This window comes from Gallus gallus, chromosome 2 (assembly GCF_016699485.2).
Source record: "Gallus gallus isolate bGalGal1 chromosome 2, bGalGal1.mat.broiler.GRCg7b, whole genome shotgun sequence".
NCBI classification, from domain to species: domain Eukaryota; kingdom Metazoa; phylum Chordata; class Aves; order Galliformes; family Phasianidae; genus Gallus; species Gallus gallus.
This window is the reverse complement of record NC_052533.1, coordinates 68,138,729-68,158,977: the sequence shown is the minus strand read 5'-3', so window position 1 is coordinate 68,158,977 and position 20,249 is coordinate 68,138,729. Positions and strand designations below refer to the sequence as shown.

At 39.6% G+C, this 20,249-nt stretch overlaps 1 protein-coding gene across 7 annotated transcripts in view; it reads right to left on the bottom strand.

The window, feature by feature from the left end:
* PIGN (phosphatidylinositol glycan anchor biosynthesis class N) overlaps positions 1-20,249 on the bottom strand; it is a 145,159-nt gene that overhangs the window by 43,519 nt on the left and 81,391 nt on the right. For 6 of the 7 annotated variants that reach the window (XM_025147682.3, XM_046937827.1, XM_004939696.5 and 3 more), the window contains 6 exons: positions 18,242-18,328; positions 15,484-15,539; positions 14,945-15,020; positions 13,571-13,644; positions 10,657-10,699; positions 8,826-8,878 (listed from right to left, as the gene is read on the bottom strand). In XM_025147682.3, coding sequence (XP_025003450.2) covers positions 8,826-8,878; positions 10,657-10,699; positions 13,571-13,644; positions 14,945-15,020; positions 15,484-15,539; positions 18,242-18,328 — 389 coding nt within the window. The remainder of the gene's footprint in view (positions 1-8,825; positions 8,879-10,656; positions 10,700-13,570; positions 13,645-14,944; positions 15,021-15,483; positions 15,540-18,241; positions 18,329-20,249) is intronic. The other variant, XM_004939694.4, reaches the window with a different exon arrangement.

Below are 20,249 nucleotides of genomic sequence, written 5' to 3'. Positions count from 1 at the left end.
TGATGAGCAGCTTCAAGAAAACAATTTTTCACTCAGCATTTCAAAAAACTGCAGATTTCACTTCTGCAGTAACACAGATTCAAACAGATTAAACAAATTAGTTCAAACACAATATGAAGATGTGACTTCTAGGTGAAGAACTCCTCAAGTCACTAATGGTTAAGAGGATCACATACAGAGATTGCTCCTACCTTGCTCTAACTCTTGCACTATTTTGTCAGATATCTGATGCTTACCAGTGTTACAGACTACTACTGGTTTAGACTGAGATTTGACTTAGTAACATTCAGCATTCTGTGTTCAGTATCTGAACCAAGTTGGTTGTTAATGTAAGCCATTAAAAAAATGAGGGCTCTTCCAGATCATAGAACGTGGCTTAGGTTGGAAGGTCGTTCAGTTTCAGACCTCTGCCACGGGCAAGGTTGCTCCCAAACCGCCCCAGCTCAGGCTGCACACAATGCCAACTCCAATCTGGTCTTGAACACCTCGAGGGACGGAGCATCTACAGCTTCTCTGGGGAACCTACGTCAGTGCCTCACCTCCCTCTTGAGTGAAGAATTTCTTCCTTGCATCTAATCTAAATCTCCTCTTTTTTTAGTTTAAAACCGTTCCCACTTGTCCCATTAGTATCAGATCATATAAAAAGTCAGTTTCCCTCCTGTTTATAAGTTCCCTTTAAGTACAGGAAGGCTACAATAAGTTCTTCCCAGATCCTTCTTTAGGCTGAACAAGCCCAGCTCCCTCAACCTTTCTTCATAGGAGAGGTGTTCCAGCCCTTTGCTCATCTTTGTGGCCTTCCTCTGGGTATGCTTCAACAGTTCCATGTCTTTCCTGTGCTGGGGGCCGCAGGCCTGGATGCAGTACACCTGATCAGACCTCACAAGGGCAGAGCAGAGGAAGACAGTCACCTCTCTTGACCTGTTGGCCACTCCTCTTTTGATGCAGCCCAGATACAGGTGGCTTTCTGGGCCTCCTCTGCAGGGCTGCTCCTCAATGAGTTCTCCCAGTCTGTACTCACATCCGAGACCACCCCAACCTAAGTGCAACACCTTCCACTTGGCCTTGTTGAACTTCACTAAGTTCATAAGGGTCCACTTCTCAAGACTGTCCAGGTCCCTTTTGATAGCATTTCATCCTTCTGTTGTATCATTCAGCTTCGCATCATCAGCAAGCTTGCTGAGGGTGCACTCAATCCCACTACATCACTGATAAAGATGTCAAAGAGCACCAGACCACAAAGACAGAACTCTGAGGGACACCACTTGCCATTGGCCTCCACAGAGCCACTGACCATAACCCTCTGGCTGCCAGCTCCTTCAGGACCCTGGAATGCATGTCATTGGGCCCAATGGACTTGTATGTGTTCAGTCTCATCAGATGATCTCAAACTCTGCTTCCATTGAGAGGGATTTTTGTCCCCCAACACCCACCTAGAGGTTCAGGAATATGAGAGATGTGGGAGACCTGATTGAGGCAGAGAACTTGTTGAATACCTCAGCCTTCTCCATACCTACTGTTGTCAGTTCTCTTTTCCCATTTATCAGAGGAGGTACACTCTCCTTGGCCTTTCTCTTCTGACCTATTTACCTACAGAATCCTTTCTTGTTATTCTTTGCATCCCTTGTCAAGTTCGGTTCTATCTGTGCCTTGTCTTTCCCAAACCCTTCTGTACACATCTGGACATCATCCCTGTATCTTTTCAGGCCACACGTCCCTGCTTCCACTGCCAATGCATTTCCTTCTCGCACCTCAGTTTGACCAACAGGTTCTCATTCAGCCATGCCAGCTTCCTGTCTCCTCTGCTTCATTTCAAATACATGGGAATGAAGATCTCTTGTGTTCTAAGAAAGGTCTCCTTAAAAAGTTACCATCTCTGCTCATTTTCTTTATCCCTAAGGACAGCTGCCCAGGGGATCTCCCTTATTAACTCCTTAATCAAACAGAATTCCACTTTTTTGAAGTTCAGGGTTCTGACTCTGCTCTTTGCCAGGCCCATATTCCTCAAGATCACAAACTCAACCAGGGCATGAGCACTGCAGCCTAGACTACCTCCAATCCTAACCTCTTTAATAAGCTCCTCTACATTGGTAAGCACTAGGTCCATAATGTTTCACCTCTGGTCAGTTTGTCTAACATCTGGACCAGGAACCTCCTGGATTGCTTACTGCTTGCCATGTTGCTTTCTCAGCAGACATCTGAGTGTCTGAAATCCCCCATCATTAGTTCTGCTAATAAGTCCAGCCAGCTTGCTGCCCAGAGCACTCTTGCCCTACCTGGTCATGTCTGCCCCTTCCAGCATCAACATACTCAGCCTCCTGAAGGTGTGTCCGAGATCACAACATTTCAGCCTAGAGTTTCAGATGAAACATCGCTGCAGTCATCTGCATCAGAGCATCCAGAGCCACTAGTGTCGATGTTTGTTTATTCCTAGGACTACTGAAGATACTGGGCACTCTGACATGAGAGGTATTGATGTCTCCACTATTTCAAAGCAGATGGTTCCTTAGGATGAGTAGAGTAACTTCAGACTTGACGAAGCCTGAGTTTATTTAGAAAAAAGGATTGCAAAGAGTACTTGCAGGTTTAATGATCTGGAATTTCTGCCTGAGGACTCATTCTGTTTGACAGTTTAGCCACAGAAGAGCAGTAAAGCTCATAACTGATGCTATCAATCCTCACGACCCCAAGATTGTGACAATCTTGGCACTAGTGTAGCGTAATTTAGTTCCGTGAAGCAGAGAAGCACTGGCTCTTAACAAAGCTTGGCTACTAACCAGCATGAGAGAATAAAAGTAATCCAAAAGTTCACTAATGAGCAGGAGCTCTTCTGCAGCCAGGATACAGGCAACCAAAGGAACTGGTCTGCACAAAGTGGTGGAGAATGCTGACAGTAACTCAGCTCATGCTATAAGATTCTTCTGTTTCTGTTGAGTCCGATGATAATCTTCTCGCAAATACCTTGCTCAAAATACATACATTTAAGTAATCAGTCACAAAAATCCATCAGCACAAATATGCCCACAACTCAGCAAGCACAATCCATCCCAACACCCTGCAGCTTGCATCTGTGTCAGCTCTCACCTGTACGCAGTGCAACTGACAATATTCCCTGCTGTGAACAAAGATTTAAATTGTCAGACAGTAGCCATCTTTCCTACATCCCTTTCCTATAAACATCTCCATCTCTAGGTCTAGCTAAGCAGAGCAGCACAGCTACAAGAGCCCAACTCCCACTCTGTTCTTTGGGAATATACAAAATCACACAGCAAGAGCACAAAATTGAACACATGCTTTCAGCTAGTTGGTGCACTTTGGACTTCGCAACTCACAATACATTTGTGATTGTCCACGTGTTGTGTGATTGCACAACTCCCTCCAGAACAGCCCTTGGAAGTTCACCTGGGTGTGCTGCAGACTCTGAGTTTCAGTGCTCTGTGGGAAAGGACATAATGCTGCCAACAAAGTCAAATCCTCACTGCAGTTGTTTTCACGGTGTAATGTGCCCTGGGGAACTGTACAAGCACTACAGGTACAGAAACTTGCATAGTATTAAGGGAACAGCCACTCTGATGAACAGCTGCGTGGTTTAATATATGATGCACTCCTGTTAACACCTCAGCTTTTCTATTCACGTGTCACCAAAATTTCAGTTTTCCACATAGGTAAAAACAGTACTTATATTCTAGCTTGAAAATGTGAAATCTGAAAATCTTAAGTCAAATGAGGGCCCTGCTTTTATTCCTACAGGCACCCTGAGACGGCCATCAGAGGATAGGCTGTTGCTGAGGACTTGCTGCCATCAGCACAGTACTTACACAGACATCTGATTTCCCCTCTGCCCATTAAGAAGCTTTACCAGATGTGGGTGCTCATCAATTATTTGCAGGGACAGAGAGGGGTTTTCTCAAAGTAAAAAGCCTCTGCAAACTCCGCTTAGCTATCTATCTATCATGGACAGGTCCTTCAGGCTTTTATAAAGAACAGAGTGCCACACACATCTTTCTCTTGCTATACTGCACAAGGTTGAATAACTACACCCCTTCGTCAAAATATCAGACATTCAGAGTAAAGAAAAATGTATATATTATGCCACAGAGCACAATTAAAAGCAATTTCAGTTGACTTGTCATGTAATTGCAAACAGCCAGCATCTCTGGGGCTATCAGCAACTTGTACTGCAGTGCCTGCAGGCAGCCCTGTTTGGCAAATTAGTTCTCAGGCTGGGGTAATGCTGTAATTAAACAAACAAACAAAGCAAGACTCTTACAGGTACATAACACAACAGCAGCACGGAAAACTCAATCCCTGGACAACACAGAGTCTGGATCTGTAATTACAGTGAAACAGGAAATTCTCAAAAAGAACTTCCTTCATCAGAAATCAAATCTGAGCTAACAAAAAGCAGTATGATTCTAGGCTCCTTCAAGTTTGACCCATGTGGAGGAAGGGAATATATCAAGCACAGTAGGGCTACAGCCTGGGCAATTGTTGTGAAGGACAAAATGGGAAGGGACAGGGAATGGTAAAAGAAACAGTAACTGGTGTGGGGGAACATGGACTAAGTAAGGTAAGGCAGCACTACTCAGCAGAAAGGTGACTGCTCTACATATGATTCAAGGTGAGCAGGCAACACTAATGCTAGGAAAATCTGGTATCCCACAGGCCTATTTTAGTCACAAGTAAGCAGAAAGGAAATACATGAGGTAGTACCCCCTCTTGGTTTTGCTTGTGACAGTGTATATTGGTACGATGTGCTAATCCAAGAAAAGAAGAATCAAATATCACTAGAAAAGGAGCAAAAATAATCTTGCATCAAACTATGCCCCTTCTCTCAGGTTAGGCTAACTTCTATGATGGCAGACTCGACTGAAAACTGGGAAGACAGTTTACTTGGGACTGAATTAAAACAAGTAGAACAAAGTAACTCAAACGAGGACTGGGTTGGGCTCTTTCCAGAAGAGTCTGAGGACTTCATCTTTAAATTATGTGTTGCTTTCATTAAATGCTTGGGTTGAAGGGGACCTTAAAGCCCACCAGTCCCAACTTGGTGCTGTGGGCAAGGCTGCCACCATGAGCTCAGGCTGCCAAGAGCCCCATCCAACCTTGCCCTGAGCACCTCTAGGAATGGGGCACCACAGCTTCTCTGGGCAGCTGTGCCACTGCCTCATTTTAGAGATTGTTGGTAAACACTATTTTCCTCCTAGACCCAAGACCTTTGTTTTAATAATCAGACCTAGAACACACCTATCACAAAACTGTAGCTGTTTCTACTATGCTAAAACATAAACTGCCTGATCTATGCTTTATCTAGAAGCTTTATGTACACTGACCTTTGAAACTGCAGAAGAGCAGTTCAGATTGTATTTATCTCTGTATCTTCCAGCAACTGATATAAAAAGATTGGGAAAGTAGTACAGTATATGTCTGGAAGAAACTATATAATACTGTCACATAAAGAAGTTTCAAGGGTTTATCTTTACCATCTGTTTAAACAGCTATCTACAAATTGCACATACTATGCAGCTATAGTATGTTTTAAAGGCTACATATCTCAATTTTTAGAGCCAGATAGATAAAAACAATTTTTAAGCCATAGAGGAATCTATTTTGGTGGCAAAGAAGCTGAAAAGCTATCTATTCCATTGATCTGTTATTCAACAATATAAGAATCTGTCAGACACTTCCCATGACCATGTACTAAATACAAATAAATCAAAAGTATTGGGAAGACTGCATTATTGTATCTGTGAAATGTAACAGTGGGTTCTTGTACAGCTTATGGTACAAGTTAGGGTTACCTCAAAATGTACAGGTACAGGGTAAGGTTAGCAGATCTCAGAAGCTTGCATAACCAACTGCTACCAATTCTACATTCACTGCAAGATTGTACCCTGGTTCTTACTTCTAAACAATAAAAATCTCTCTGAAAAATGAGTCCGCGCTGATTTTAGAACCACCATTAAGCAGAGGGGCTTGAACACTTTCTAGGAAGCCATAAATAATTATGGTAATTCATAACTTCCTGAGAAGAGGAAATCAACGGCACGTTTGTGATTTGCTAAATGTGGTACTACAGGACAGTATGTTAGGTGTATTGTTGTGCAGCATTTCATTAATGATCTGAAAGGGAAAAGTAAAAATCTCTTGCTATTGACAGACAATACTTAAAAGGTATGGTATATTCAACTGGAAGAATAAAGATGTTGTTAAGGCAGATATGAGCCATGGTAGACTGAGATGCAACAGCCAGGAGTGAAATTAAAAGACGAAAATGTATCAGTTAAGCAAGCAAAAACTACTTTCAAACAATAAGAGAGATCCCCTAGGAAACAAAACACCATCATAAAATAACAATGAAAGTCTTTTTTTTTTTTCCCTGAGCTTTTTAAAATCAGATTTTACATATGAAAATAGCGAGCGCTGCTACTGAAAAAGCCAGGTATTACCTAATGAGCATTTCCTACTGAACGTGCATATTCTTACTGAGAGTACATTCAAAAATTCTGAGGTGTGGCAATTAGAAAATTCAGAGAACTCCATCATCACACACACACACACACACACACACACACACAAAAGTGGAAATACACATCAGAAACTTTCCAAATGCAAGATATACAGCATTTCAAAGAACTTCAAAGGAACTAATCTCTTGCTATTCACTAGGCGACTAAATTGCTGCTTTTCCACTCTGATTTCAATGATCTCGTAAAGTAGTAATATAAAATGAACCTGAAAGCTGTATCCCCCCTGTCAGTGCCACGAGAGAAAAAAAAAGGAAAAGAAAATGGAAAAGAAAAAGCTGTCAAGAGCTGTCCCTAAGGGTGCTCCTATTCTTTGTTCTATGAAATTCTGCACAGGTTTTGCTGAGATAGAAATGGCTGGAAAAAAAAAAAACAACAACCACCATTTCCTTAACTGACCGAGTCTTCTCAGGAAAATTTTGGCAACATCTAAAATGTCAGCTGTGAGGGGATATTTTCAGACCTTGCTGTCAAAGCAACAACAGACAACGCTGCAAGAGGAAAGCCACAGAGCTGTCACAGGGGCTGTAAGAAGAGGACAGGAAAGAGCCATGTTAGTATCTCTCTCCCACTGATTTTGGGAACTGCCCAAAACCCCACGAAGCTCATTTTTCAGGAATAAACAAAAAAGAATCTTCTGCTGTTGCCCGCTGATTTTGCAAAGCTTGAGGATCACATGTTGACAAATCTGCTCAGGTTCAGGGGTCAGAACACTGCTCATGCTAGGGAAGAGAATAAACTCCTTCAGCTCTGCCTAAAGCTTCACCTTTTTTCTAATGCAGCCAAGTCAGCTTTAACTTACGTTCACACACAATATACATAAAGAGACTACAGTGTAATAATGCAGGTTGTGAAGTCAAGCACTCAAAAGTGAATTAATGACAAATTTAAAGCTGCCAGAGCATTGTGCATTACCACATTAAAAATTAATCACAAACACTTTTTCAAAAGAATTCTTCCAATGCTTTCTTCAGTGCTCAAACACACATTGAGAGGCAGAAATACATATGTATGTAATAGGCTCCCCTGAGCTCTCAGGAACAAAGCGTACCTCCAGCTGAAACAGATCCAACAATCTATCCCAGGTGTAAATCGCTGTGCTATGAAGACTGTACATCAGAAACAAAGTTTTTGGTTACTTGTGACTTTCTTTTGTTTTTGTTTGTCAGCTCCCAATTAGAAAAGCTTCTTGCTCAGCTAAGCAGAGCTCTTCTGAGGTCTTTAATGTCCTTATTAAACTACACAGGAATTCAGCCAAAGGATGAGGCCAACTGCCTTACCACAAACTGACAGCAAGAAGGAAGTGTGATGATGTTAAAGCACTGTTTCCATTATTCAATCTAACTCAACCTCCTCCCATTAGGAATTTTCAAAACATATAAGCAGGAATTTCAGTTTCTGCCTGTTTCCTTTTGGAATGTGTGGATGCATGTTTGCATATGCATGCATGTGCCTGAGGAAGCATAGGGCTCAGCAAAGCACAGGGTAAACACAGACCAAACAGAGTATTAATAATGAATCAATATTCAACTTCTCTTTGAATTACATTTTCAAATTACCAGATTGGCTAGATGATTCTGTACATATTCCCTTCTAAACTTATTACAGAATATAATCTATTCCCATAACTTAGGGAAGGTAAGTCTGAAATCTGTTTGTTATTTCTGGGCAACTCACAAATAAGAATGCATGGTTGAAAACCTACCTGATGACGTATGCTGTAGGACTTTGCTATTCAGAATGCATTCACTTGCTATAACTGTGATTTGTATATCTAAATGCTACAGATTTATTCTCCCTGAGCTGAGGGTAGGATTAATTGAAGCACTGGTACCCACCAACACACTTGCAAAATGTTCACTAATTCATGGTGGATCTTATATGGAAGTTTAACCAGATTTAAGATAATTAACAACTTTGATAAATTACAGTTTTAACAGTAATTAAAATTAATTACAGTGGAAATCAGTAATTAAGATATTTTTGTGTAATTATTGTTCTTTAGGAATAAAACAAATACTGCTAACAGGACTTTTGTCCATGCTAGATTAACTGCCTGTTCCACGTTGCTCTGGCGCAGATTTTAAGACACAAGTTTTAGCTGGGGATATATCTACATGCATACGTGGGTATACGTGTGATACACTCACACGTGTGCACGTGTTTTAAGTACAGGGATCATCACTGAAGCGTTTGATTAAGGAGAGTAATTGGAAAAAATTACAAAGAGTTCGAGTAGATAAACAACAATATTAACCTCTGAGCCTTCTCAAAATGCAACAGAAGCAAAAAATACTGTACCTTGTTCCTATGTCAAGCCAGCTTCCATAATCTTTAACCAAAAAGAAAAAGTGCTAGGAAATAAAACAACTTTCATTAGAACATCAACAGTGCACAATTTGAAACAAACTCAAAACCAGTGTTTTCAGGTTGTTTACTCCAAGTTTCTCATTCAAGTAGAACAAGGGCAGGACCTTTCCAGGAATGCTCATGTGGACCAAATAGAAAAATAGAAAGAGCCAGAAACAGACTTAACACGGTATCAAATGTGAGCAGCTAAAGATGGACCAAGTTCTCTCACTGTTTGCAAGAAGCAGAGATTACCACCAGATAACCTTTCCAGTAAGTCAGTCCACCTTGTTGCTTAAAATAACAGGATCCCAAATAACAACTAGTATCAAAAAAAGTATATATTGTTTTCATAGAAATCTGCCATAAATGTTGCAACTCCAACAGTTTCTCATCTGCAAAATGGCAATAAAGTCAGGAAAAGACAGAACTAAACTATTAGTGAATTCTAGCTTATGGTCACATGAAACACTTTGAAGATTCAAGACCAGAAACCAATGTTTTTCCACTTCTTCATATACACACAGTTCCTGCATATCACACCTCTTTGGTCAGACTTTCTTTGTACACCAACTATATACTTACTACTTGTTTAAAAATCTTTAAGTCAAAATAGAAGAATACATGGGGTATGAGATAGTGGGGCTTGCTACACACCACTACTCCACACGTCTGTACTCCTCTTTTCATTTTAGACTGATTCTATTAGTGAAACACTGAGTGTGATTTACTAATGTTTTAATCCTTTTCCTACAAAAGTTGTCAAAAATCAGTTAAGTAAAAAGACTTGCTTGGAATGAAGCAAAACTACACCTTCTCAATTTCTTACTCTACAGTCAAATCAGTCATTTGGTTTTGTATTTGCTGCTCTTCCTATAAGGTAAGATCTGTAGATCACACGATATTGTAAACTGCAATTTACAATGATATCATATCTGGAATACTTACCAAAGTGGCTAAACTCAACCAGCATATATGAAGAGAAAACGTGAGTTCTACCTGCTACTCTTAAATGATTTCTGCTGATTTGATGATACTGTTGTGGTTTAACCCAGCAGGTGGCTAAGCACCACACAGTCATTTGCTCACTTGCCCCCCACCCCTTTCCAGTGTGACTGGGGAGAGAACTGAAGAAAAAGTGGAACTCATGGGTCAAGATATTAAGGGGTGCTACTTGCTAAATTGAAGAGAGTTAAAGGAGAACTTCAAAATGCACTTTTAATCTGTGAAAACTATATTGGGTTATTATTGTTCAGATTTGGGTTGTTTCAACTAGCTTTGATTGTGGACACAAAATGTCTGAAGATTTCGCTGCTTAAGAGTTTATTTTCTCAGATGTTGCAGATCCCCCAGATTCTGGCAACATTAACAACGAAAATGATGTGTAACACATTTTCCTTTGTGTCTCTTTTTCCAAGGAAAAGTGGAGGGCCGTGAGGAGAAGGCTCACATTCCTGAAAAATTAAGCCTGCCACAAAGCTAAAATTCATTTAAGCATTGCCTAAGAATTTGATTGGAAAGCACATGAAAAACTCAGATTAAGTTGTTGCTTCATTTTTGTCTCTTGCTATTATAAGAGCATTATTTCTTGAGAAGCTTTAATTACATGAAATTCAAAGAGTGGTGACTGCAGGAGTGTTATCTCTAAATTATGCTAGGATTTCAATTCATTGCCCTAGCTGCAAAAACTCAGAAGTCTGAAAAAAATCCAGATCTCTACATGGAGTTAGTAGAGCCCCCTCGGCTCCATCTTATTTAAAGAGAATGTGCAACAACAACTTACCAAAGCCATAATGTCTGAAATCACAAGAACAATGAGGAAAAGGCTGCAAAGAAAAAAAAAGAACCAGACTATGATCCAACATATACGGCCTCAGACATTGCAAAGCTTACTAAAATCCTCACAAAGAAATTAAAATAAGATACAATTTCTTGTGCTTGCTTTTCAACCACTCAGCTACTTTTGCATTTATTAGAGAACTATTAAAATACACGACTAGAACATTGGGTATTTGTAATCCCACCCTGCTTGAAACAGACATTTCACATTAGCAGTTTCAATTTTGCAACAGAGAAACCTAACACGAGTCATTTAGCAGAGAATAAGAGCATGTTGGAAGCAGCGCCCGTCCATTCCTGACACTGGGAGCTCATGCGCCAGCTAAGCCAAATAAAGTTGATTTAGAAGCTTGAGGATGGATTCAAGAGTGAATAAAACTTTTGGATAGGGAGATAACTGAGCTGATTGGTCATACTCTGGCATCCTCCCTGCTGAACAAAGTGCATGCCTCCTTTTCAGACCTCTGGGCTCCCATAAGCTCTTCAAGCAAGGCACAGTGTTTTGGTGGCATGCTCCCAGACTCCTGAGAGCCTGTCAGGCAGCAGGTTACTTCTGGGAAGTAGACTGCAGCCAATAAAACAAACCAGAAGGGAGCACGTAGAGCTATTTTTTTCCCCATTAACCTAATGTTCTTTTCATTAAACTATGTAAATCCTAAATTGCATGAAAGCAATTACTATAACTGGTTAAAACTAGTTTCTAGTTAATGACACTGAAGCAATGTAGCAAGAAGCTGACCCATTAGCAGAAAAGTCTTTAAGTATAATACAGCTAATTTGTCAGTAGTATCATCATAAATCCATGAAGCCTTTTTAGGGAGGAAATGTCCTGCTGCAGCACTGAAAGAGCCTGTACAGGGGAACACCCACACCATTGTCTTCTGATAAAAAAGGGGTTCTGCTATTGCCTAAATCAGCTGTGTTTCATCAGTGAACGAGCACACTACAAACCTACTGCATCTCACTGAAAGGCCTCTTTCCTCTCACCTATGGCTCAGATCGGATGCTGCAATCTTGCAGTGTCTAGGAAGCGCTCAGCTAGAGGGCTGCTTTCACAGGTAAGTTATAGGAACATTCTGATAGAATATTCTCCATGAACAGCAAAGAAAAAAAAAAGGTAATTCTTTTATCTATAAACAAGGAGTTTGGGAGCAATTGAGTGAAATCACAAAAAGCTGCTTTCTGCCGTTCTGAACTGCAGGAAACCTTTCACAACGGAAGGACAACGCTAATTTCAGGGCACGTTTATAACACTACAAAAACAAGACTGCTGCCTGTGATGGCTTAATTTAGCTAGCAGGGGCAGCAAGAGCAATAACGAGAGCACAGTACAGGCTCTGGGATGCACTGACAATCAGAGCACAACCCCTCCAGGGAACCTGGGCACATCTTGTGGTTTCTGTCTCCTTCCCAAGCTGATACTGTGGCAGTATCTTTGCTATTGTTACCTGAGCAGTTAAACAAAGCCAGCAAAAATCCCAACCTGTGGTACAGCCACAGTCTCTGAGTTGTAAACATATACGTGTTCCTCACAGTTTAAGAAGTTTATATAATTTCACCTCTCACACACACACACGGACATTTCACAGAAGCTTGCAATAGCTCTGGCATCACAAGCACTCCTAAGTTGGGAAACACTGACCTTTATGATGCCTGAGCCCTATACATGTAAATTGCTGCTGTTCTTCTGAACAACCCCAGTTCCTCAGTGCAGCTCTGCTCCTATATCACCCTCAGCGAGGAAGGTGGATACCCTTCTTTGGAGGTCCAGGGACAGCTCACACAGACTGCATGCACAGCTGAGGCAGGAAATGTTTAGTGGGATGGCGAGCCTTGTGCTGTTTCTCTAAAGTCTGTCCTGGTCTAAGGTTGCCATGTATGTCCTAGTGCTGGATTGCATTATAATAAGGAGACAACAGGCAGGGCACAGTTGGGATGAGAACAAACTGAAAGGCATGGGGTATCACAGTCAACATGGGCAACTTCCTGCAACTTAGCTGAGGAATATGCAGTACAAAGTCACTGCAGTAACCCTGCCACTGTCAAGTGAGACCCTCAGTCAACCTCACACAAGATCCCACTAAGGCAATGTCAAAATCAGATGGCTGACCAGGACCACCTCCATGTCAGCACCGTGATGAGCAGAGGTTGGTTACTCTTCTCACACTCTCTCTAAAAAGTCTTTAGAGATGGAGAAAAAGCTGGCAGTCATCTAGTCCTACAGCAAGGAGGAAATTATTTACTCAGAGGGCAGTGAGGCAGTGGCACAGCTGCCCAGAGAAGCTATGGTGCCCCATCCCTGGACACACTTAAGGGCAGGTTAGATGGGGCTCTGGATAGCCTGATGTAGTGGATAGCAGCCCTGCCCATGGCAGGGGGTTGGGACTGGGTAGGTATTAAGGTCCCTTCCAACCTAAGCCATATTTTTTTTTTTTTAATGCTACTCATGATGGGGTCGATGCTACAAAGCTCTGAATTGGTTACATTATAAATAGGTTATTTTTAAAATATTGCACTATTGGCAGAGTTGCTATATGAAACAAAAGTCAAACTTTAGGTTCTGCTTATTTTTTTTTTACATTATGAGGAAAAAAGTGCTCCTTCTGTGTACTGTCAAGAAAGAATATTAAATATCATCACTTCAGACAGAGCAAACACTTCCATTTATAATCATTTATCACCATGAAAAGAACTCCTGAGCTTGCAAAATCACTGAACAAAAAATACAATCCACATTAACAAGTAGAAGTAACATTATAGCCTATTTTTTTAAATTGAGATTGAGATTTGACAATTTTGAATTCTTGCAGAATAGATTTGAAACCTTTACTAATGCAGAAATACAACACTGACTGTACCTCTTAGATGACAGTTGTGTTGTGACTTGAACAGCTTCAAAAGCACATGATACCAGAACAAATGGTATTACAACCTGTTTAAAACACAAACAACATTTTGGTTTATAACCATATTTACAAAACAACCTGGAAGGTTGTGGAAATATTATCCAGATTTTGAAATTATCACAGAATGTGTATGTTAGAAAAACAAAACATTGGCAAGAAAAGGTGGAAACACATTCTGCAAGAAGACGCTTAATAAACAAACAGAAAATCCCTCCCATGGTTGTAGCTGAACTGCAGTGAAATAAACCATGAGGCAATATGGAAAACTATAATTAAAACACCCTTATGATCCTCACTTCATTTAGCCCTTTTTTAGCACTGATGATAAATACTTCAGCAAGGCCAGAGGAAAACACTGTCGAGATAGAAGATCTCACGTGACAGATGCAAAGCTACAAGCAAAGAATAATAGGTCAATCTCAGCCATCAAGACAAAAATTACAATATAGCATGTATCCAGCAAGAGAAAAGTGCACACTGCAGTCCAAACCCAAGTAAAGCAAATGAAAAGAGTTCAGTAATTTAAGAAGAAAATACATGAGTGTTGCCTTTTGCTCCTTCCAAAGTTGACTTGCATTCCTTAAGTTAGATGTGTGAAAGCATCACGATTCTTACAGGCTAAAAGCTGTTCCCTAGGATCCAGAAGATTTTCAGTGACTAGTGTCCTGAAGTATAACTGTAACATAAGTCTGCTTTCCCAAGGACAGAAAAAGCAGAAAGGCAGAGGTATGAACTACTGCATATTTTAAAGAAATCCATGAATTCCCTATTTCCCTTCCTGTTTTTCTCTTTATCTCTGCCTTGGGCAGATCAGAAAAGAGCTCACATACCTTGCCTGTAAGCAAGAAGTGCAATCCAGTCTCTAATAGATCATTAAGATATTAAAAACACATTAAAAACAGTACTCATTGTAAGAATGACAGCCTAATCAGTAAAGCACTCGAAGTTCGTACTTAATGTAATGTAGATAGATGAAACTAATAAAAAAAGTATATATTCCCTCAGTGTTTCTGTAGATATTATACTACAGGGAAAACTTACATTTAAAAAAATAATTTAGAGGTCTTTACAGCATTTGAAACTTCCATTTTAATATAATAAACCAATCTAATGCCATTAAATTATACTTTCCATACAGTTTAGCTTCTTTCCTTTGGGAATCAGAATTTAGCTCTAGATACACTATAAAGGCTGAAAGCTTCACACATGGATGAGAAGGCTAATGAAGCTCAAACAAAGATATATGTTTTTGCAACAACTACGTACGTGATACATCATTTATTAAACAGTTCTTTGAGAAAATTTCACAAAGGTACAATTACTAACCTTCAACAGAAGCAAGCCTCCCATCATAAAGGGACTGAACACAGTCAGGAAACAATAGACAGATGCAGGATCAAAACTAGAAAAACATGAAAAAGACATTACAACGCATCCTCAAAATGGCATTGCATTTAAAAACATAGCATTTAGTTAATCCTGTGTATACACATTTTTAAACAAGGTTTCCAGACTTCTCTTCTCTTGCTCAAATATTGAATTAACAAGGACTGTTTACACTTCACTTTTCTTTCTCTACAATTTTCTCTGCTGGTGTCTTCTGGAGAGCGATGCCATGATGAGCCACTGAGTTCCCTCCGCTCCTTTCTACGTAATGGAAATTGAGATGACCTCATAACCAGTGTCAGCTCTTAGGGAACAGGTTACAGAGAGTAGAAACAATATCGTTTGTTATCAACATTATCACCAAATATTGATTTAATTCTGCTGCCCTAATTCTGCTGATGAAATTTATATTTGGTATGTCAACTGTAGGACGAATTTTTGTAGGCTACTGTTATCTCAAATAAATGAATAATATTTACCTGTTCACAGAAGCTATGTTTCCAGTGCCAAAAAAGGCTGTCACTATGAAGAAAACCTAGATGGATTTAAGGAAAACACACCGTAGAAACAGTTGCAATAAACCGAAGCATTTTCCTCTTCATTCCAATCTACTTCCCAAATCCTGTCATGAAACTCCAAGAAGCAGACCCACTATTACAGTTTTACGTTGCATGAAGACAATCAAAGCATTGTCTAGCTCTACCCAAGATTTCAGATATGATTGTGTCAAATTTTACTGACAGAAATTCCATGTGTAACGTTTTAGTGGCTGTCTTAAAGTCCCTGCCAGAAACTTGGCAGCTTGTTTTTTTGAGCTCCCCAGCAAGATAGGAGCATACCTGGACACAAACAAGCACACGTTTTTGCTGACATTTTGCATCACCAAACTAAATAGATGACTTTATTGAGGAATCAAATGTGGAAGAGGCAGTTGGCCATGAAGTAAGACTAAAGGTTGCTATCCCTCCCACAGCTTTGTCATCCAAAGGTTATGCTGAGCCTATCCATTGCAACATCAGACTCCCACTGTACTCGAGGGAGGTAGGACAACTCTTACACAATCAGTATAGCTAGAAGTTTTACCAACCTACCTTGTTCATCTAGATATGATTGCTGCTATAGCAGCCCATTAAAGATTTTTCTACCTTCTAAGCTCATCGGGGCCTATATTATGACTCACATCTCTTTGGTCAAAGAATGGTTTTAACTGCCTTTTATTTCTTTTTTTTTTTTTTCCTTTTCTTTTCTTTTTTTTTTTCTCATTTCATCAGTCAGAGAGTTTGTGACAATGGCTCCTGCTGCTAGAACACCCTCTGGGTCCTTCCGCTCCTGTTACAGCAACTGCATCAGACCATTTAAGTCTCTGCATAAACAGCTTGCTACCAACTATTCAGCAGAATTGTTGTGATTCTGCACACGATATTTCTGAAAGATTAGGTCAGCATAACTACAGAAATTATACCTCCCAAGTGTATCACATCATTTCAAGTTTAGTAACACAGCAGTCTAACAGCATAGCGCAAATCTGCCAGTTGAGATTTATAAGAACAACAATTCTGTAATAAAACAGAAAAAATACCAGTGGCACATAGGTCTAATCAAAATGCTAAGCATATGCAATCTGAATCTTCTTCTGGAAGATAAGGCTGTAAGGTCTCTCAGTGCAGGATGACTTTTGGGCCCTATATACAAAGCATGAAAGATTATTTTCAAGACATACAACTCACAGGGTTGCAGATGCAACATGATTGTTCTAATACAAAAGGCCTCTAACAACACTATTTCTAATTATTGTACATATCTAAATTTAAAACAAACATCCATGCCTTTTGAGCTAGAATGTATCATACCTTATCTCTGCAAAGGAAACTGCAAATTATGTATTTTTTTTCAAGACCTGAACAGAATACATTTAAGTTTTTTCATGTAAGATGAGATTATAGTACTATATTTAAGTGTTTGATACTATGAGGTGGTATACTGAAGTTTTAAAAAACAATCATTTTTTGGGGCGGGGGGGTTGGCTAATTTTAGGATCTGACAGCAATAGTTTCACTACAAGCTTATTTTTTTGTATGAAATCCAGCAAAGTAACAAATGAAATAGATGAACTCACTGCAAGGTCTGATAAGCTGTTCTTCAGTTTTACTGGATAGAGAACACACGTTCAACATCTAGCATGTTGTCTTACCACCTTCTTTAGCACTGAACTGCCTTTTTAATGATTTGATCATCTCACTTCTGCTTCTGCAGATTCCCAAATTTAATCAAATCAACAACACAGACTGCAATTCTGATCCACTCTATCAGATTTGGTTATTCTACAAACTATAAAGCCTGTTTTTGCTGGAAGTAGTATTGAGGCAGCTCCTTCCTAACTCCCCCATCTGTGACAACTCACCTGTGATAGAAACCTGTATATTCCAGTCTGACTCATCCCAGGCTCTCCCACTTGCATACTCATCACCCTTTCTGCCAAATTGCTTTCACTGAACTGCAGTTCCACAACAAAAGAGAAAAACTAATAATATTAAGTTTTTAGAGTATTGAAAACAATCTATATATCTATATCATCAGCAGTTGCAGTTACAGTAATGCAAAATAACTGCAATGCTAATAAACAAGCAACCCTTCCCCTCAAGCATAAATCTCTTCTAGCAGAGAAAATTAAGTGTATCACACATCTAGTCCAGACTCTGGCAACATGTTTTGTTAGAAGTCTGCAGGAGCTCTTCTTCTCATCTCCTCTGATTGGACATGGCCAATGTCCACCTCTTAACAGTTTCTTCCTAATACACTGTCATACTCTAAAAGTGACAAAACAAGAGTAATTTTAATATCACTTTTTCCAATTAATTTATCAAGGCTGAATGAATTCCCTGCAGCCAAAATGTAATAAAACACATCCAAAGTTGAGAACCAGTGTCCTTAGAATAAAGGTTAACTCAACTGTAATAGTCATCTTTTCCAGCCTTAATGATTCTATGATTTTATAAGAGGCCAAACTTTACGAAGTGGCCAGGAAGATGGATTTCAAAAAAGCACAGCTTATTACAGTTTTGTTTGTTTGTTTTGCTGCTGCATCAAAAAGCAATGTACAAGACCGTTGTCTTTTGAGCAACATCAGAGAAATAATCTTCATTATTTTCTGTTTCCAACCACTACCAGGCTACAGTTTTTGACCGATTGAAACAAACCCATCTTTTCCTTGGAACACAGCAACCAACAAAAGGATACAAAGAAGAAAGACCTGCGGATGTCGTCTAGGTGGAGCTGTCGAAACTGAGTTATATCAGTAGCATAGGCGAAGTTGAAAACAGCAAGCTGAAAAGACAGCAGAAGAAATCAATACCCAACATAACTGATGTACTTTGACATACCCACCATATTTTTATTGAAATGAATGAGAAATAAGCCCAATTCCCTAGCAGTTGTTATTAGAGTGGTGTTATGATGAGGACTGCAACCTTTCCTTTTTTATTCTTATTATACTTTAATGAATCTGCCAGAAAGACTCTACAAATGAGACGATCAAATGAACGTAGTGAAGCTTCCTCTGCTATCTACACTAAAAAAAGAACTGATATGCCTTAGATTTATCATATTTTTCCATCATAAATATTCCTCCTCCTACACACAAGTACTTCCACTGCTCACATGAGCATGTGAAGAAAGACCCACAGAAATAAAAGACCGCAATTATCCTTAGTTGACTTATGCTGTGAATGTGAGTACTAAAATATTCTCCATCTCCTTTAGTTCTCATCACAATAACACTTGACCTAAAGAGAACTGTCTCTTTAAAGTTTTAGAAGCCAGTGAACTCCTTTTCACTGGGGATAAGAAAAAAATTCAAACAACAGACTTTCAATACTGTCAACATTTTAATTAAAATTAATCTCGCATCAGAAAGCTGAGTTGGATTCTCTAGCACAAGATTTACTTTGTCTAAGTATTAACAGGCATCTGATAGATTCTTTTGCTAATCTAAAAGTGGGAAGCAGGAGTGAACATTATTGTTCCTTTCACTTGGAACCAAAAGTCAGATGACATACAGATAGCAACAACAAACACTAATTACAGATCACTTAGGTTTTTTTCATTTGCATTTGATTAATGAAGTGTTCATCACTGTTCTAGCCTTCTATGTGATACATTGCTTTAATAGAATTTTATTTAAAAGGAGAAACAACTAGAAGATCAGAACACCATCAGGCAGGTAAGCACCACAGATTCTGACTCTCAGCACTTCAAATGCTACAAAACATCCTCACATAAAATATCTCAAGTATACACAGTAAAAATGAAAAGCAATTCCCATTTTCATTTCTGATATCCAGCCTCAAATTGGTAAATTCCCTTCTCTCTCAAGCTTTAAAATCATCTGCCCTGTGGGAGAAACAAAATCACAGCATTTGTGAGATCCACTCTGGTGACTGCTTTGGCATGAAAGATGTGTACCACCACTTAAACAAGCCATTCCCGTGCATTCTTACCTGGATTCTCCATGGCCAGCACCGAGGAGGCCACACTTGGGAGAAGTAGGGAAGACCCATGTTGCGTATTTGCCTGGCTTTGAGCACACAGACAGCTCTGCAACAGGCACTTCGGCTCTAACCAAACTAATGGCATAGCCACCGCTTGCTAAAACCTTGATCTAATGTAAAAGCAGCACAGGCTTTGAAAATAACTCAAAAATTTTAGGGTGAAAGAAATTGCGTTGACACCTATTACAGAACTCCAGGCAAATCCAACAATGTATGAGTTCCTATTTAGTCTCCAGTTCTTTGGCTAATCAAAAAGCAAGGGCCTTGATGAAAGAAAGTGTCAGGACAAAATCAAACGAGATTTCTTGTATTTCCTGTGGCTCATTTCAGAAATGAAAATACTTCTTTTCAGTCTCTTACATGGACACTCACTACTGCCATCAGAATAAAGAAAGTACAGTGACACTGTACTTGATGTGAAGAGTTACTGGACCTTATTCTGAAATAGCATTACACTCAAAGAAGAGAGCTTTGTATTTGGCAGAACATACTGCTAAGTCAAAATGATTTCCTGCATTCCTAGAAATAGCTCTGATGTGAAACATCTTCTACAAGGTCACATTCCCATTTCATGAGACAGCTGTTACTGGCTTCCCAAGCTCCAAAGAAGAAAACACAAAGTCTTGCTCTATGAATATCACTCAGAACATCTATTGCACCTAAAGGAAAGAGAAGATGCTTCTGATAATTTAAACTGA